This window comes from Theobroma cacao, chromosome 8 (assembly GCF_053813885.1).
Source record: "Theobroma cacao isolate CCN51 chromosome 8, ASM5381388v1, whole genome shotgun sequence".
Classification (NCBI taxonomy): Eukaryota; Viridiplantae; Streptophyta; class Magnoliopsida; order Malvales; family Malvaceae; genus Theobroma; species Theobroma cacao.
In genome coordinates this window covers 9,584,480-9,604,754 of record NC_142646.1, presented here as the reverse complement: position 1 = coordinate 9,604,754, position 20,275 = coordinate 9,584,480, and the positions used below count along the sequence as shown (strand labels likewise).

General features: G+C 32.3%; 1 protein-coding gene and 1 pseudogene across 1 annotated transcript; both read right to left on the bottom strand.

Annotated features, from left to right (window-relative positions):
- Window positions 1-6,114: 6,114 nt before the first annotated feature.
- LOC148761171 (G-type lectin S-receptor-like serine/threonine-protein kinase LECRK1) lies at window positions 6,115-8,727 on the bottom strand. Its single transcript, XM_088808842.1, has one exon. It carries the CDS (start codon window positions 8,679-8,681, stop codon window positions 6,252-6,254), a length of 2,430 nt encoding a protein of 809 aa, XP_088664968.1. The 5' UTR covers window positions 8,682-8,727; the 3' UTR covers window positions 6,115-6,251.
- Window positions 8,728-10,613: 1,886 nt separating this feature from the next.
- On the bottom strand, window positions 10,614-13,608 carry LOC108663023 (G-type lectin S-receptor-like serine/threonine-protein kinase LECRK3; annotated as a pseudogene).
- Window positions 13,609-20,275: the final 6,667 nt, after the last annotated feature.

Below are 20,275 nucleotides of genomic sequence, written 5' to 3'. Positions count from 1 at the left end.
TAGTCGATTGACTTGGTTGACTAAGTTGATTCTATTTCTGGTTTGCAGATCTTGGCAGAGAGCACTTAGTCTACTGTCGTGGTCGACTAAGTTGATTCTGTTTCTCAAACTCTTCAGCCCGCCATTTCTTCAATTTGAAACTTGATCAACCAACATTCTTCCTTGTTTCACCAATAAGCTTCCTCTTTGTTAGACAGTTACATCTTGTTGTTTTTATCCCTCTTTTTCTCTTGATATACTCTTTGAAGAATTAAATTAATTAATTTCATATATTAATTTCCTGCACACTCAAGTAAAGGTATTAGACACAAATAAATAGGAATGTTTTATTATCATAAAAAACTAATGGAGGCAACACTAACTTCATTATTTAAGTGTTTAGGGTATAGTTAAATTTCTCTAACAAAATTGTTAATTAAAGGTAAGTCAAGATGATTGCTAAATTTGAAGATGGGTTAATCAGTTAAAGAAAGAAAGAAAAGTGATTAATGAAGACAGAACACTATTAACGGATTAACATGAAGCCTTAACCAATTAAGGCAAGATAGGGCATTATATGAAAGCAAGGTAAAAAGGCCTTAATCAGTTAACACCAGGCTTAATTGATTAAAAAACATTGGAAGCTAAAGACAGAGGTGTGCTAATCATTTAAGGAATGAGGTTAATTGGTTAAAGCACAAGACTTGAAAAACTTTGAAGCGTCAAAATTAAGTTTAAATTGAAATTGACAGTTGAAGGGAGCCAAAATGAAGAAATTCATATTCAAAGATTTTCTAATTGGTTAAAGCATATTTTAATCGGTTAAAGATGAAGGGAGATAAGTATCAATCAATTAAATAGAAGATTAACCAATTAAAAGAAGATTGCTGGTTGGAGAAGTTCAACAACAAAATATCTTTAATCGGTTAAAGTCTCCTTTAATTGGTTAACACAATGAATAGAGCTGTCTAACAGTGCAATTCAAAGAAGGCTTAATCGGTTAGAGCCTACCTTTAACCGGTTAATGAAACATTGTCTACTTCTTTAAATTTAAATGCTAAAAGACGTAATAACGGCTAGAATGGCATCAAAGTTGTTCGTAACGGCTAGAAATTGCCTTTAATAGAAAAATTTGACTCCCCAAGTGCAAAAGGAAGATCCAACGGTCAAAGAGGTGTTAGAGAAACTACCAAGATCACATTTTGAGCAAAATGCCAAAAAAACCTTCTCTCACACTATTGTTTTTCATTCTTATTCTTATAAAAGTGTTTGAGCTTGATTGTACTCCTTTTAGATCAGTAAGGTTGATCAATTGTACTTCTTTTTCTTCTATTTTCTTAGTAAATTAGAGTGTAAGAAGCATTTTAAAGCTCATTGTAGGGAATTAGAGCTTAGATTAGAAGCTCACATTGTAAAAGTTTGGTGGAAGTTGTTAATTTCACTGATATAGTGAAGTTGGGGTAAAAATCCTTGATTTGGATGTCAAGGTAGTAGATGTAGGTCAAGGGGACTAAACCATTATAAATGCTTATGCATTATCCACTTCTCTCTATCTTTTACTTGGTGTCTTTTAACTCTAACAAATTTTAAACATTTCTTCTTTTAGTTGATTAAGAGCTGTACAAGCTTGAAAGGGCTAGCCTTAAATTTTTTAGTGCTATTCACCCCTTCTAACACTCCAACGGGACCAACAATGTTATCCATATATCTTTATATAGAGAACAAACTTGTGCAGCATTAGATTTAATGCTTGGACAAGGTTCAACTAAAAAAAAAAATTGGACAAGGTTCAATAAAGAATCCTTAGGTTCTTGCAATCACAAGAGAACAAATTTAAGCCCAATCTAGTCCCTCTATGAGCCAATGAGCAATTAATATTCTTAACCTCAACTCCATAAACTTCTTGTTGGACTGACCAAGTTGGGCAACATATTCCATACACTCACTTAGGGTTGTTAGGTAGCTGGTGATAACTATGGTTATAACGGTTTCTATTAAAACATTGCACAAAAGAACATGATCAATAGTAAAAAGTACATGCAACTATTTCTCACAACAAATAGCATGTAGTTTAGTTGGTTAACAAACAACTTCTCATGATAAGGCAGCTTTTAAACACCACTTTGAACTCCGAAAATTTCAATGCAAAGCCAAAAACAACATTCATACTTGCTCAAGAAATTATTTCTAGTAAAAAGTATCCTATTTTTATGATCATATTAATACTTTCTCTAAAACAATATAGTATTGCTTAAAATGATTTTTCATATTCAGTGAACTTCTCATAGTGCCATTGGCAGCAGTAGAGCATGAATGGACTTCGGGCTTGAAGAGCCTTGCTCAAGCTACCAAAGCCAGGCTAGCCACTTTAGCACAATTATCATCATATTATAACAGCACTGAAATCACTATAAATCTGAAATGGTAGAATCTCATACCTTTATTACATTTGGTAAATCCAATTATGTTGTAATGCCAAGGCTCAAACAAACACCCACAACCAGGAGATAATTAGCCTGAAACCTTAGAAGTGATAATATTGCAAAAATTATCCAAGTAGCTACCTAAAAAAGGACAAAACAAAAGAAAGAAATGTTCACTTCAAGTATATCAAAGTATGATTGTAAATATTCCTAACCTTGCAATGCAGTATGCATATGTTATTACAGAATGATAATTTTCCAACCAATTTTTTGAGAAAAAAGTATCCATTTGCAATATTTCACATGGTTTTTCCCTCTTTTCCCCTTACTAATTTAAGGCACTTCTGAGCTAGGATATAAAAACACGTAGCTAGCAAGTTAGGGAACATAACATTTATAGATGGACAAGCAACATTATTCAATCATCAAAAATCTATATCACAGAAAATACTCTTAAGGCTACTAATCTCTATTTGTATATAGACTCGATCTCCAGTGTAAGAATAGGAATTACCTACTTATTCAAAATATTACTAAAAGAAAAAAAAAAACAACCCTTTTAAGATGACTATTACGGTCATAACTAAATTCTATACCTTTCAGAGTTGTTCGAAACAAATTTAATCCTACCATTTACAGGACATTGAAAAGGGAAAAAAAATTACCTATCAAAAGATTTACCTTAAAGAAGACAAAGAAAGGCACAACAGAACCGAGTATTCTTTAGACATTTGAGGTTCGTCTTTTACTTCTACATGTAACCAATCAAATATTTAGAAAAAAATTTAATAAAATATTATTTAGCAATTCCATACTAAGATGCCAAATCTAGTTCAAACATGCATAAAACCATATTAACATAAAAAGGAAAAAAGAAAATACCTTGAATCACTCAAAAAACTTTACTATTAGAAGTTTAGAACTAAGAATGCTGCAAAACCACCATTACCAACACCATTAAATTAGAAAAGATAGCTTTTAAGGTTAGGGTTTTTGGGTTTTTTTTTTTTTTGGAATATTAGTGAAATAATCAAATAGGAAGAAGAATAATAAATGAAATAATCAGTGAAATTAGTGAGAAAGTAAAATGGCAAAAAAAAAAAAAAAAGAAGAATTGAATAAGAGAAGAAAGGCTAAAGGGGTTCGTCATGCATGTGGCAGAAAAAATCAAAATGAAAGCAAAACAAAAGAAAAAATTAAGGTTTGGGTGTAATTACATTATTATCTTTATAAAATTTTAAAAAAATAAAATAATTATTTAAAATTATTTAAATAAGGCTAAAATAGTAATTGATTATTAAATTTTAACAAGTTCATAAACGTATCATGTATACACATTTAAACACACTAATACAGTCAACACCATTAATTAAACGTGTTTAAACTTGTTACTCGAGTCAACACGATTACAACACGAAACATGTTAAGTCTAAACCTAAACCTGTTTAACCTTTTGTCTTCTCATGTTGTGTCTAAAATTATTAAGTCTAGTTTTCATACCTATTGGCAAAATAATCAAGTCATGTGCAATGCAAAAAAATGAATGATGAAAAATGAATAATTTATAAATGTAATATTTAATTTTAAACTTTTTTTTTTATAATTGAGAGAAGGGAGATTCAAACCTTACTCTTTAGGCAAAGGGATCATGCACCAACCAATGAGTCAAATGCTCAAGTGCAATTTTAAACTTTGTGATTATGTACTTGATATTTTGCTTTAATTGAACACCTCTTTTTATTATTATCATATTTGAAAATATTCATTTGAACCAATGGAGTTTCCAAATATAAAATTAGGACTTTTTCAATATTTTGGTGAAAATCCTAAGTAAATTTCTCACCTAGGAAATTCAAGTTGGAAATGCGACTCTTCACATTTCGGGAAAGACTCCATCCTCGGAGATTGGTTCAATACAATTGACCTTGACCATGAAGTTAGCCTTTAATTAAATAAATTAACTTCAAAAATTTCTTATTTAAAATAATTACTTGAATTAATTGTTAATTACTATATTAATTTAAATATTAAATAAAATATTTAATCAATCATTATTCCTATTAAGATGATTATTTAAATTAACAAAATATTGGAATATAAAACTAAGGTCTATCTTGATGCTTCGATGAAAATCTAGATCAAATTTCACACATAGGAAAAATCATCTCGAAATTACGACTCTTCGCATCTCTGAATGAAATTTCATCATCGAGTTAACTGAAAATAACCATTCTATATTTATAATTTTTATTTTATCATATTTTATTTTTTCCATTTTTATGTATATATATATATATATATATTATATAACTAAATATTTTATTATTATTCTACCAAAATATATTTTATATATCTAAATATTTATTCTTTTCTATTTCTTATCTACGTAAGTATACTTTATATAACTATATATTTTTTTTCTATTTCTTATCTCTCTAAGTATACTTATATAACTAAATACTTTGCCTTTTCTATTTTTTTTATCTACCTATTTCCATGATTTTCTACCCTCATATTCCCAATACCTATACTATATAATTTTTTTTAATTTTTTACCATATCATATTTTATTAAACAGATATTTTAACTTTTATATTTTTTCCAAAAAAATAAATGGGCCTAACAACATGCAACAACCACAGTAAACTCGATCAAATCCAAGCCCAAAAAATAACCAAAGAGAAAAGGGCCTTAACTTGCTAGGGCTCAGATAGACCAAGGATACTAGGCTATGCAGAAAGCAACGGGGCCTGGTCTTTAAAAGCCCACCGAACCCAGCAAGTGCACCGTTTTGGTGCTCCTTCCTCATTAAAACGGTGCTGCTTTGGCACTCAAACCTCCAAAAACCCTAGATATTTAATCCTCTCTTTCACTCTCTCTCCTCATTTTCGTCTTACCCACTCTCTCTCTACCCTACAGCTGCTCTCATTGTTCTCTAGCCGTAGCTGAAACCCTAGCTCTCAGGAGTCGACGCTGCCAACGCCGTTCACAGCCGTCACTCACAGTTACTTTCCTCTCTTCAAAGCCCTTTTATCCTCATCCAACCGAAACCCTAGAAAAGAAAAAAAAGACACCTCCCTAATGCTTTTTGGTGTGTTTTGTTGCTTTTTTTGTTGATGCTTTACTTTTCTTTTTTTTTTTTGTTGTTGTTGTTTCTATTGTTATCCTACCAGTTGCTAGAAGATAAAGAAAAAAGTTTCTGTTTTTTTTGTCGAATTTAGTTTTTCTAGGATTTCCAGAAAAAAAAATTCTAAAGCTCTTTAGGGTTCTCCCCCTTTTTTTTTTTTTGAAAGGTTCCGAGGGTTTTTTTTTTCAGAAAATCGCCCTAGGTTTTCTCTCCTCCCCTTTTGGGTTGCTATTGTTTGGTATTTATATTTGAGCGGCACCCTCTGCTATGGCAGTTTCTTGCTTTGCTGGCCTCTGCCAGCTGCGAGAAATCGCCCCCGGCAGAGGATGTTTTGCCTTGGTACGGTTTTTGTCCGTTTTCCTGTTTTAATCTGGTTTATTTTGCTTAATCAGGTTTAGTATGATCTGTTTTCGTTTAATTTCTCCTAATGAACTTGTTTACGGAGCCTGAATTCTAAGCCTGCTAGACTCCCGAAACAAAAGCTCAAGCAAGGCTCAAAAACCCTATGACTTCTAAAAACGTAATTCTGGATTTAGGACTAATATAAGTCCTCAAGATATAAAATTAAAATAGAGACGGGAACAATAATAATACAAAAATGAAAATAATCAATTTAGTCCAAAAACTGGTGTCTACAAACATAAAAAATAATACTGATAATAAACAAGAAACAAATACTGCTTTCTGCTGGGAGGTGTTTGCACGTCTGCTGTGGCCTATGACTATGAGGAACTCGTGGAGGAACTACTAACGGAACCAATAAAGGAACTAGGACGACAAGGAGGGGCTGGTATGTCAACTGTCCCTTCCAGCATTAGGATAACTTTCTTCATCGATGGTCTTATTGATGGATCATCCTGGATGCACCATAATCCCACCTTAACCATCCTCTCTAGCATATTCTTTTCCACTTCTTCATTCTTGACCAACTTTTCTAATTCTTTGCCGATGAAACAATCATGGACCCAGTATGGAAGAACTACTTCATCCTCTGGAGCGTTCATGTCTAAACTCCTTCGGCAGCAAATGATCTCAAGCAACATTATTCCAAAGCTATACACATCTGCCTTCACAGTTATGGGTGAGTTTTGGTGCCACCATTCAGGGGCAACGTGCCCCCTTGTTCCTCTAATTCCTGTATAAGTTTTGGTTTGGTTGGGCATCAATAGCTTGGCCAAACCAAAATCTGCAATTTTTGCACATCCTTTCTCGTCCATAAGTATATTTTCAGGTTTGATGTCGCAGTGGATGATTTGAGTTTCGCATTCTTCATGCAAGTAGAGAATTCCTCTGGCTATATTCAGTGTTATAGCAATTCGTCCCTCCCAATCTGTCTTTAATCTTGACCCAAACAAGAAATCTGCAAGTGACCCATTTCTCATGTACTCGTACACCAGAAGCATATTGGATCCTTCATGGCAGTAGCCAAGCAATTGAACTAGATTCTTATGATGGGTGTTCCCAATTGTTTTCATTTCATTATTGAATTCTCTTTCTCCTTCTGCCACCACTTTGTCTAGTCTCTTGATGGCTACAATTCTGCTGCCATTAGATATGTTCCCCTTAAAAACTGCCCCGCAAGATCCTCTTCCAATTTCTTCAATGAAATCATTTGACGCAATTTTGAGCTCTTCGTAAGTAAATGATCTCAAAGTGACATCTTCAACAAGGCCGTTACTATCAAGATTTGAAATCCCTTTCTTCCTTACATTACGATGCCTATATACTAAAACACTGCAGCATACTACAACAAGAAATGCAAGTGTCAAACATGAAATGATAATGATCAAGACGTCCACTCGCAGCTCTTTCTGCTTTCTTTCCCCTCCTCTATCAAGAGCAGCACCAATCTTTAGAAGAGTTATTACTTGACCACTTAATTCTCTTTTCCCAAATCTTAACGGCAACTTTAGCTTTTTGCACAATTGACTTTCAATTTGATAAAGGGCAGCTTCACAGTTGCAATCTCTAAAACATTCCTCTCTGCAAGCATCTTTTGGTATAGATGAGAGACTGGAATATGCATCGACTTCCCAGGATACACTAATCAGCTCATCAAAATCAAACATTTGCTCACTCTTTCCGGTGCAGGCATCTACATTGTAATTTTTGTGGCATCCCAAGTCCTTCTGTCCCTGGTCAATGAAATCGAAACCAGGAGGACATTGACATACAGGATCCCGATCCATTAGAGTGCAATAACTATTAACCCCGCAGAAGCCTTTGGGATCACATTTATTTTCTGAGGATGACCATTGGATTGACCAATTATCAAATTGGTTGAAACTACGTGAATACAATCGAAATATTCCATCTGCATCAATTGTTGCACGGTAGATGGGTTTACCTGAGACACTAGCCTTTTCAGTAATGTTTTGTACAAGCAACGCGGTAGCATTTAGCAGGTAAAGCGTCCCATTGCTATCAAGATTTAGGGTCACATTATCTCCAGCTCCGTATGTTTTTGTATTCCAGTAAGCAGCTTCCAGTTCTATTGAATCTACTGGGTATTGCACCAGGTTTCCATCTGTTTGCATAACTAGAAGAAACTTTGCCCTTGTATGATTTGTTTCTGATACATTGGAAACCAGACTGTGACCAGGCAAAAGACGCTGGCCAGGTAAAATGGTGTCCGTCGGGAAGTCAAAAGTCTGCCAAATAATCGCTGAACTTGAATTGAAGAGAACAAAGTTACCAGAGTCGAGCATGGAGGCCGAGGATGCTAATTGAGAAGCACTTGCGATGAGGATCTCTTGGCCTTGCTTTGGTTGCACAATAAGCCTACCTTCTGTGCTCAAAAGCAATGTGACATCACTAGAAAATGGTGGGTCATCTCGATTAGCTGTCCATACAACTGTTTTTTGCTGGAGTTTTTCAAACCAGATGCCCACAGAGAAGCCGTTGCCATATCGATAGAAACCAAAGGCAAACTGGCCAGACTCTGATAGCCAATGTGAATTGCTATTGGGTGAAAGAGAAGAACCTGGTCGGATGATGGAATTTCTTGGTTGAGCATTTGTTGTGTTAAGTATAAAACTTAGACAAAGAAGAAGAAACAGAATCATAAAAGCCATTTTTGGTTGATAGAAACTCTCAGATCCTTGCGTATCTCTTTCTGGCGAAAGGCAAACCATCCTGTAATATGAATGCATCAGGGCGTGAAAGGGAAGTTAGAAAGAAGACTCCATCCTGCCAAGTTGATCCTTGACCTCTTTTTGCTCTAAGTCATAATCCTTGAATGAAAATAGTAGCACTTCTTAGACGGCAAAACATATTTTCAACAAAATGCACGCCCTCACGTAACGGTAGGTCTACTACTTTTGACTCTAATTGCCCAAATAATTGGGCGTCAAAGTATACAGGTATACCCCCTCACATGGGAACTATTACCGTGCTTCACTTTTTTGTCTTTTTCTTTTTTCCCAAACAGCTACTACATTTTTTTTTACGAATTTTTTTTTAATGTAGCAAACAAAAGCTTCATTGTTTTCTCTATTCTTTCAACTTTGTTTTATTTGCACAAATCAATAGTTTTATTAACAATATAATCTCTTTAGTGAATTACATGAACTAATTAGTGTACTAAATTTGTTTTTTTTTTCACTCAATATAAGTGAAAATAAAGGATTAAAATTGGTGATGCATTTATCAATTTTGAACTAATGTTTTCATTATTTTTATGATTTTTTATTTCACTACTTTATGTATGATGCCTTACTTTTCATTAATGTTTTCTCTTTAAGTTAAATCAAATTATACACATCTGTTATATCATTAATTATACTAATATGAATTTGCCATTATATTATAATTCAATATTAAATTTTTTTCAATACATTTTAATCGAGTCAAAATTTCTCACTCTAATTTATTTTGGTTAATTTTTGAATAAAAATTAATAATTATATAATATTTTATCCAATATTTTGTTTACAGTACCGCTTGAGATAATTTTAGTAAAACCATAAACTATGACATTAATTAAATAAATGTTTCAATTTTGAGAATATATATACATATATATATATATGTATATATATTTGAAGTAGCGAAAGGACAAATTTTAGATTGTGATGACTTAGTATATAGATGAATTTAATTAAACACCTCAAATGATTCCATTGCCATAAAAGGATTGAATTTAAAATGTTATTTTTTATCTTAGAGTTAATATTGAAGACAGCAATGCAAATAAAATTCAAAATATTAATTTGAAAACTAATTTTTAAATTCAATTTAATTTCACAAATTAAGTAAAAAACTTCTAGTATATTCTAAATTTTATATTAATATAAAATATATCTAATTTATTTTTATTTTTTTAATATCTCAATTTTTTGATGAAATCAATTTTAATTTGCATGCTTGACAATAACAGGAAGAAATTTTCTTTCAATCCATAAGACACTAGGCTAATGCGTTGGGTAACGTAGCTTGTGATATTATATAATTAGGACACTGCCCGTGCTACACATATAGAGGTATTTACAGTTGGTATAATATAAATAATTTTTCTTTCGTATTCAGTCAAATTTTAAAAAAATTAACTTTGTTGTGGGAATATCATCTTTTTCTTAAGTGTTTGATTAAATGTGCACTTTCCAAAATTTCATTAGCAAATAACAAAATAAAGCAAAGTAACAAATATATGTGCCAGTTGCTTTTCTCGGAGAAATTGTTCAAAATTTCAGCCCAAAACTTTAAATGCAAGAAATGTTGTCACCGGTATTATGCCGGTTCCAATGCCAATTTGGTTGCGTCGGTGATATAAATATCATCTAATGAAATTTTTTACTTAATATTGGACGCTACTTAAAACCAAACAAGAGAATTTAAAGAATTCAGAAACTCCAATTACTTTTTTTTAAGATAAAAATTTTCAATGTTGTATCAAACTGGAGGTAAGATATTTACTTGGCTAAGTGATAATTGCCACTTGTTAATATATGCAGGCCTAATGTATTTGGAAGGAAATGTCTTCATAAGAAATAATTTAACACCTGATTATTTTCATATGATGATCTTTAACAAATGCTGTCAACATGGTATGTGCGCATGGCACCATAGATTTAACATAAAAAGCTCTACGAGGAACTCGTGGAGGAACTTCTAACAGAACCAATAAAGGAACTCGGACGACAAGGTGGGCCTGGTACGTCTACTGTCTGTTCTAGCATTAGGATAACCTTCTTCATCGATGGTCTCATTGATGGATCATCCTGGATGCACCATAATCCCACCTCAACCATCTTCTCTAGCATATTCTTTTCCACTTCTTCATTCTTTACCAGCTTTTCTAATTCTTTGCCGATGAAACAATCATAGAGAACTGCTTCATCCTCTGGAGCATTCATGTCTAAACTCCTTCGGCAGCAAATGATCTCAAGACATTATTCCAAAGCTATACACATCTGCCTTCACAGTTATGGGTGAGTTTTGGTGCCACCATTCAGGGGCAACGTGCCCCCTTGTTCCTCTAATTCCTGTATAAGTTTTGGTTTGGTTGCGCATCAATAGCTTGGCCAAACCAAAATCTGCAATTTTTGCACATCCTTTCTCGTCCATGAGTATGTTTTCAGGTTTGATGTTGCAGTGTGTTGAATAAATCAAGTTTTCTGAAAAAAATGGATGAACCAAAAACAGAGAAAGAAAAAAAAAAATCGAGAGAGGGAGAGTTGTGAGACAAAAATTGTCAGACACTATTCAGCACCCAGCTCCACTACTACATTTAATCATATGCCTTTCTGTACATGTACACAAAGGAGAGAGAGAAAATGACAGCTTACAAGAAAAATAAAAAAAAAAATTGATATGACATAGTTTTGCTAATTTGAAGAACCATCTAGAAATATGAAAAACCACATTAGTAATAAACTAAACGGCAAAGCATTTAATTGAGACATTTGTAAATCACGTGCTTTTCTTCTTCTATGAACCTCAACCACAAAACCAGTGCAGTACCTTCCTTCTAGAAACAAAAGCCAATATTTCAACACAGTGGATGATCTGAGTTTCGCAGTCTTCGTGCAAGTGGAGAATTCCTCTGGCGATATTCAGTGTTATAGTTATTCTTCCCTCCCACTCTGTCTTTAATCTTGACCTAAACAAGAAATCTGCAAGTGACCCATTGCTTATGTACTCATACACCAGAAGCATATTGGATCCTTCATGGCAGAAACCAAGCAATTGAACTAAATTCTTATGATGGGTTTTCCCAATTTTTTTCATTTCATTCATGAATACTCTCTCTCTTTCAGCCACCACTTTTTCTAGTCTCTTTTTTTTTTTTTTTGTAAGTACTTTTTCTAGTCTCTTGATGGCTACAATTCTGCTACCATTACATATGGCCACCTTAAAACCCGCCCCACAAGATCCTCTGCCAATATTATCCGTGAAATTATTAGTTGCATGTTTTAGCTTCTCGTATGTGAATGATTTCAAAGTGACTTGTTCAACAAATCTACTATCTCTTTGATCCGAAATCCTTTTGGACTCTTGAATGCGGTGCCTGTATATAAGAATGCCAGAGAATGCTTAAAACAAAAAATGCAAGCATCAAGGATCCAATGCCAGTAATGAAAATGTCCATTCGCACTTCACGCTTCTTTCCTTTCCCTCCAACTATTGTCCTAACCCCAGTACCAATCTTTACAAAAGTTGTCATGCTACCTCCCAATCGTCTTCTCCCATATCTTAATGGGAGCTTCAGCTTTTTGCATACTTGCCTTACACTTCCATATAAGGCAAGTTCACAGTTACAATCTCTGAAGCAATCCTCTCTGCAATCATCTTTTTATAGCTCTTGGAGAGTACCATAAGGATCCTCTTCCCAGGTCACACTGCTCAGTTCATAAACATCAAAGCTGTGTTCACTCTTTCTAGTGCAGGCATCTGCACTGTAATTTTTTGACATCCCAGGTCCTTCTGGCCCTGGTCAATGAAATCAGAACCACGAGGACATTGACATACAGGTTCCCTATCCATTAAAGTGCAGTAGCTATTCACACCGCACAAGCCTTTAGGATTGCATCTATTATTAGAGGACGACCATTCGATTGACCAATTACCAGATTGGTTGAAACTATGTGAATACAATCGAAACATTCCATCTGCATCAATTGTTGCACAGTAGATAAGATTACCTGAAACACTAACCTCCTCGGTAATGTTTTTTACAACCAATGTGATAGAATTCAAAAGGTAAAGCTAACCATTACTATCAAGATTCAGGGTCACATTATCTCCAGCATTAGATGTGCCTGTACTCCAGTAAGCAGTTTCCTGTTCCACTCAATCTACTGGGTATTGCGCCACATTCCCATCTCTCTGCATAATGAGTTGAAACTTTCCCCTTGTATGATTTGTTTAGGATACATCAGAAATTAGATTGTGACTTGACGATTGTTTTCTGCTGGATTTTTTCAAATCAGATGCCTACAGAGAAGCCATTGCCATATGGATAGAAACCAAAGGCAAACTGGCCAGACTCGGAAAGCCAATATGAGTTGTTATTGGGAGAAAAAGAAGAACCCGGTCTGATGATGGTATTTCTTGGTTGAGCACTTGCTGTGAACAATATAGAACTTAGAAGAAGAAACAGAATCGTAACAGCCATTTTCTGGTAAATGGAGCTTAGAAGAAGGAACAGAATCGTTACAGCCATTTTGTGGTAAATGGAGCTTAGAAGAAGGAACAGAATCGTAACAACCATTTTCTGGTGAATTGAGACTTTCAGGTCGTTGCCTACATGTAGACAACGGTAAAACGTGATTTGAATGCATTAGCGCGCGAAATGGAAGTTAGAAAAGAAGACTCCATCTTTCAAAGTCTACAATCTGATCCTTACTTCCGTAAAGCTTTAACTGCTTCGAGTCGTAATCTTTGAATAGAGAATAGTAGTTCTTTGGTAGCGGAAAGAATTTTCAACCCTGAAATGAATGGCAGGACTTGGGTCATTTGACTGCGGCTGCCCAACACCCACGAGAAAAGGTAGTAGATTTGTAGTTAATCAAAAACTAGAGTATTGATGCCAACATTCACATCCTTGGCAATTAAAATACCAGTCCCTCTCCTTCCCATTTCTCCGTTTTGAATCAAAATACGTTGTGAGAGACCGCCTTTTATTTTTGGAACTTTTAGTGTAGAATTGCTGTTCAGCTTCCTTTTTTTTTTTAAAAAAAAAATGCTATACTTTTATACCTTCAAAATGATCAATCAACAAAAGTGCAGGCAAACAAAAACAAACCCTGCAACTCTGAGGCACTGTCACCCAACCCCAGGCTATTCAACTTCTTTTGGCAAATTTATCCATCCCTTTGATTGAATTCGATCAGCTTATACTCCATGGAATCCAATAAAATCTCCATTGTGCTTTAAATCTGCCTTTTTCATTGATCAAACCTCAAATAATCTTCAGGTTGCCACAAAAAAGAAAAAGGTATTAGATACTTACTAATTATAAAAAAATTTGATAGATTAGTGTCATAAAAAAATTACATATAAATAATAAATATTTGGTTTAATTTTTTTCGTTTTTTTACTATAAATACAAATTAAAAGGTGGTTAACAATGGTCACTAATTTAATTTGACATTAACTCACACGTATAAATAAAATAATTAACACAATATTATACTCACACCTTATATGTTACAAACCATACATTAGTGATTACACTTCTTAAAATGTCAATTAAATTAAATTAACACAAAAAAATCAAAATTCATAATTTTATACTTTGCGAAAACAACAATTAGAATTCCATTCATGTTTTCTTGAAAATAATAAAGTTTAAAACTACACTAAGAATATCAAATGCCATTAATTTCAACCTTCACATAAAACTTCAAATTAGATTCTCAAGTTCAAATCTTAAGGAAAAGAGGTGACATCTATGAAACAATGTACACTTAGCTCATAATCAAACCTATACCAAAAGAATAATGAATATAGGTTCTAACGGACCAAATGCACAATTAAAGTACAATTCATAGTTCATACTTCATATATGCAAAATTAGCTATTTAAACTATTATAGTACCATTTTTTGGCATGTCTATGATCAAAACAAATCATTGAATACATTTGATACCACATACTTTATTCTCAAAAAATTAGACCTAGCAATTCGTGTTAACGTGTCATAAAAGTGTAAGACACGAAACACGTTAAGGCTAAATACGAACACAACACGTTTAATATTCGTGTCTTAAATTTAAAATACGTACGCGTATACGTTTAATACACATATAACACGACACAACACGATTAACACATTTATTAAACATTTCAATATACGACACGACACAATTAATAACCCGATTAACACATTTAACATGATTAACACATTTAACACGATTAAATAAAAATATTTACAATTAAATATAATTTTATTATTTAAATTTAAAATCTATAATTATAAAAATAATTATAACAAAACAAAAATAATAATAACATCAAATAATCATCAAAAGTTAAAAATTAGGGTTGAGCATATATAATTACATTATACCCTTTATAAAATTAAAAAAAAACTTATTAAAATAATTATTTAAAACTATTTATATAAGGTTAAAACAGTTTTTAACTATTAATTTTTAATAGGTTAATAAACGTGTCATGTATACACGCTTAAACACGATAACACGATTAAGTAAACGTGTTTGTTTTTTTAGAAGCAACTGCATTCTCATCTTTCAAACATCTACATTTAGAGGTTCAATTTTGCGATGCTTGGAATCGTATGTGTTAATGCAGTAAACATATCAGCAATCATAGAATTTTGGTGTCTTAACGTGTCAGACACGATTAAACACGAAACACATTAAGACTAAACCCAAAATCTATTTAACCCGTGTCTTCTCATGTCGTGTTAACGTATCGTGTTCAAAATTGCCAAATCTACAAAAAATATGCCACTCACTTTTATAAATGATTGAAAGATTAAAAAAACGCATTCATTGCTTGAAAAATTAAAATTTTCTAGTATTCCTTTTTTTTAGCATTTGGCACTTTGTTGATTCACCCTTTTTTTTTTTTACACTGTTATATAGTGTAGGTAAAAATATAATAATGCTATTTAAATATATAAAGACAGCGTCCAATTGAGACATTTAGTAGCATAATTTTAAGAGGGCATTATTAAAATAAAAGCGAAATACATATTAATTTGTAGTTGCGAAATAATAAATGACGAATGATACATGGTATATATTCGTTGGGTTAGATTTTGGGGTCAAAGTATTGTGTTGAAATTTTATACATAAAAAATTAAATAAAATAATAAAAAGGTATTTTTTTATAAGAAATAAGAGCAGTTAGAAATTTTTTTAAAAAATAAGTTGAGCTCGATTGTGAAAATAATTAATGCTTATGGTATTTGTCATGCATACTTCAGCAGTGTTAGTGTTAAGTAAGAAAATATTAATTATCCCTCGAAGAAAAAAAAGTAATGAGACAAACTGAAAGATGAAAAGGGAAATGATGCCTTTGTGATCCATTCTCAACCTTACCCAATGAACAAATCTTAATGAATTATGAGACATTATATTAGTGTACCTATGCCCGTAGCTTTAACAAATATGTGCCAGTGGCTTTTCTTAATGTATACAGAATCTTGGAGAAATTGTTCACAATTTCAGCCCAAAACTTTAAATGCAAGAAATGTTTTCACCGGTATTCAAGTACTTTCAATGTCAATTTGGTTGTATCAGTGTTTTATAAACATCATTTAATGAAATTTTTAATTCAAAATTTTGTACTAAGAACCAAAGAAAAGAATTTAAAGAATTCAGAAACTCCAATTACTCTTTTTTAAGATAAAATTTTGAATGTTGTACCAACTTGGATGTAGGATGCCTTTATAAGAAATAATTTAACATTGTGTGAGTTTCTAGCTCCATCGTGTATGCCACAACCCCTAATAGCGGGTGTACATGCCCTAGTCATAACATCTGCGAGAATCTCTTGCTCTACTGCGTATCTAGAAATCACTTAAGTTCAAGGCGACATAATCACAAAACAATAGCGATCACATAATACAATACTCATTTCAAATGACTCATATCAATACTAAACATAACACTTAAATCTAACTTGGATAGATAGACTCACAAGGAATCATATGTGGGTCTCCCATTTTCGATTTGTGCTCGGGTACACAAAACAAAAATAAGATTCTTACACACAACTTCAATGTTCCACTTGACAAATAACCAGTTGATCCTAGGACTCTACAACTTAGAGCTCTAATACACAAGTGGCTCAATAACCTCAAAGGTCTAAAGCAAAATATTCAAATGAGGCTTTTTTATTGAAATTAAAAAAAATATTTGTTAAGCTTTGAATAACCAAATTCATATTTTCAATTTAACATATTCAAATATTTATTATGAAGTATCAAAAATATTTCGCTTTTATAATTAGTTTACATTTCTTAAACGGTTAATATAAAATCAACAATCAAAATTTCTAATTCAAATAAATTAACTATCACCAAAAATAAAGACAATATGACAATATAATATAAACTCTATATTAAGGTAAAAAAAAGTCTGCAAAGATTAAAACAATAGTATCTAATTGTTGAATACTTATTACAAATCATAAATGAGACTCACGGTTTTATGAAGATAACAGACTTCCTGTGAATTTATTAAAGTAAAATTAAAGTTAAAGGAAAAAGAACAAATGAGGGAAGAAAAATTCAAAAATGGATATTATAAATTGAAAAAAAAATTATAATTAGTTTTATATATAGGAAATAAAATTATTGTTGAAAATCATTAAATGCATCTTATGGTTAGTTGATTGGAAATAGAAGAAATAAGTGAGCAAAAAAAACTGTTGGAGATCATTAAATACATATTACCGTTAATTGATTAGAAATAGAAGAAATAGTTGAGAATTAATAGCATTGTAGGAATTGGAAAATGATAAAAAAAAATTAAGATTTATTAAGTACATAATTAAAGAAGTGAGAGAATATGTCATTTTATTAATTATTTTTTATTTTTATATATTTTTAATAAAAATGAGATAATTAGTTTAGAATTAATAGGGATGTGGAAGTGGGAGAAAATAAATATTTATTATACATGAGAGGCTAGATAAATATTTTATTAATTATCTTAATTTTTATATATTTTAAATACTATTAATTATATTATTATTATAAAAATATGATATTCTTCCAAATTTGAGGCTTAAAGCCCCTGCTTGGGTGGCCTTACCCAAAGGGTGACCCTACTCTGATACCAATTTTATCACATTTCATTTTCTAGATTGCTTGTGATCGACACAAAGACCTAAACGGGTATAGCCTGTTAGACCCAAGCAAGCCTAAAGTCATTATACATAACCATTAATCATCATGCAAACACATGCATAAATTGTGTCATTATAGATTTCACCATCAACGTGCTCAGGAACATTTCCATAATCATATATTTCATAATCCAATATGGGTCCATGTATCTTTACATATAACATTCATATGCACATTTGTGGTGCTCACATAGGCTCTCAAGCCATCATGTTCAATTCATATATAAATATGCATATATAACATCAGTACCAAGTATAATGTCGTAACATGGTTACATCATCACAACAATACCCAACAATGTCATAACATAATTAATAAATAAAGACTGACTCGTCAAACAGTACATGACCTGACTCTCTAAGCTTCAAGAATGCTACTATACCACCTACCAAAAAGGAAAAATGGATCACATCTCCGTAACTCGAGTGGCTAACAAGCTATCACTAATCTACAACAAAAATATGAGGAAAATAATGTGTCAATCACAAAGACTCTATGAGTGAATAGGGAAGATGACAAGCCAAAGGGGAGAGGTTATGCACAAATTACATCGTTTATGTAAACATGAACTTGAGATAAACATTCTTCAGTTTCAAATTTCTCATAAAATAGAGTTGTCATAAACGAGTCTCATTTTCATAGTAAAATAGACATTTCATAAACATAGAGCTCATTGAACAAGTTGAACATTTATGAAAAACTCTTTAAGAAAAACAAAGAAGTTATGCCTTACCCATTGTATCATATTGTTTTTACTTAACCATATAAGCCCAAGCCATGGGTGATTTCCTCCAAACTTTTCGTAAAGCATGTGGCTTGATCATGTGCTCAAGATTATCCAAATAAGATTCAATCTTAACACTTTGTTATCATCTTTCGATCATATAACTTAAGTAATCATCATTTCAAATTATCATTTTCAATCCATAAGACTCAAGTGGCCATTCTTTCTTTATAATCCATAAACTCAACCAATGCATTAGGACTTATTCTAATGAATAACCTTTCTTGACTATCTTATAACTTAGTGTTTAATCTATAACTCAGTCCAACACTTCAAGCATAAGAAACAATCACAAGAAACATCACAATACAAGAGTAATATGCAATAATCATGAATGCAAGGATGCCTACAAGGTCCTAGCCCACATCTAGGCTCCTCAAGTCTGGGATCGTGAGTGGCACATAGGTATTTCTCACGCAGAGCGTCACCACCATGTAATGGTGTTTTGCCTCACCATGTGTAGGGATCACTCTAACATAGGTGATATTTTTACTTTCACATCTAGGCCTTATTTGTGTGGTATTCTTTCCCTTACATTTGGGCTTTATTTATGTGGTATTCTGACCCCCACATATAAGCTTTATTCGTGTGCTATTCTTTTCCCCATATTTGGGCTTTAATCATCGTATAAAATATCTCATATATATACATGCATCATCAACATATCATGCATATATTGCTCTATAACCAATACTCATAAACAAGGTTATCTCATAAGGTATGTGGTACTACATCACATCCTATCTCGTAGATCATGTCTCTCAATGTTCAAATTCGTGCCACATAAAACATATCAAAAGCTTAAGGATGGGAGCATCTACCTCCATTTAAGCATTCATTTCTTATATTTTTCCATACCAACAATGTAGGTACTAATTTACCATGTGTCGTATTCTTTCAATAACACTCATTCACCATACTCATCATCAAGTATAAAGGTAGGAACTTATATCACTTGTCATCCATATATCCACATACATTTTGTATCCTCTATCTATGATAAAATTAAAGTTTTTGAAGTAAAATGTTTGAAATGGCTTGTCCCCCTTATTGAAAACTAATAGATAATAGTGATATTTACATATATAAATAGATTCTAAAACTTCTTTGAAAACATTGGATAAAAGAATTTGATTTAATATTGTAAACATGGTATTTAAATCATCCAAATCAAATAATTCAATAAATCATGCTTAGCTTTACCATATTAAGATATTTTTTAAGGTGTATCCACTCACCTTGACAAAAGCATGCTTCTAAACCTTACTTCGTCAAACCTTGCTCATTCTACAATATTCGAGCTCAACAAAACCTATCACAACAATTTCTAATATGAATTTTCTATTTTTTCAACAAACCCATTTATTAAAAACTAAGCAAGTAAACCCATATTTTCGTTTCAAGCCAACAATCTATTGGTATATGCCCTTGAGCCAATTGGATTGATCAAATATATATATATATATATATATATATATATATATATATATTGTCATTTAATGCATACTTAATCACATAACTATATGTGATAGAGGTTTTCTTTCATGTTCGTGCAATAATAAGGAGTTATTAAGTACTAATTGGATGAAGCTCATGGAACATAAAGACCTTGCTAGAGAATTGTAAAGTTGTTACAA

Coding starts and splice junctions, on each gene's coding strand:
- LOC148761171 (XM_088808842.1), bottom strand. CDS start 8,681: ATGCATTCATATTACAGGATGGTTTGCCTTTCGCCAGAAAGAGATACG.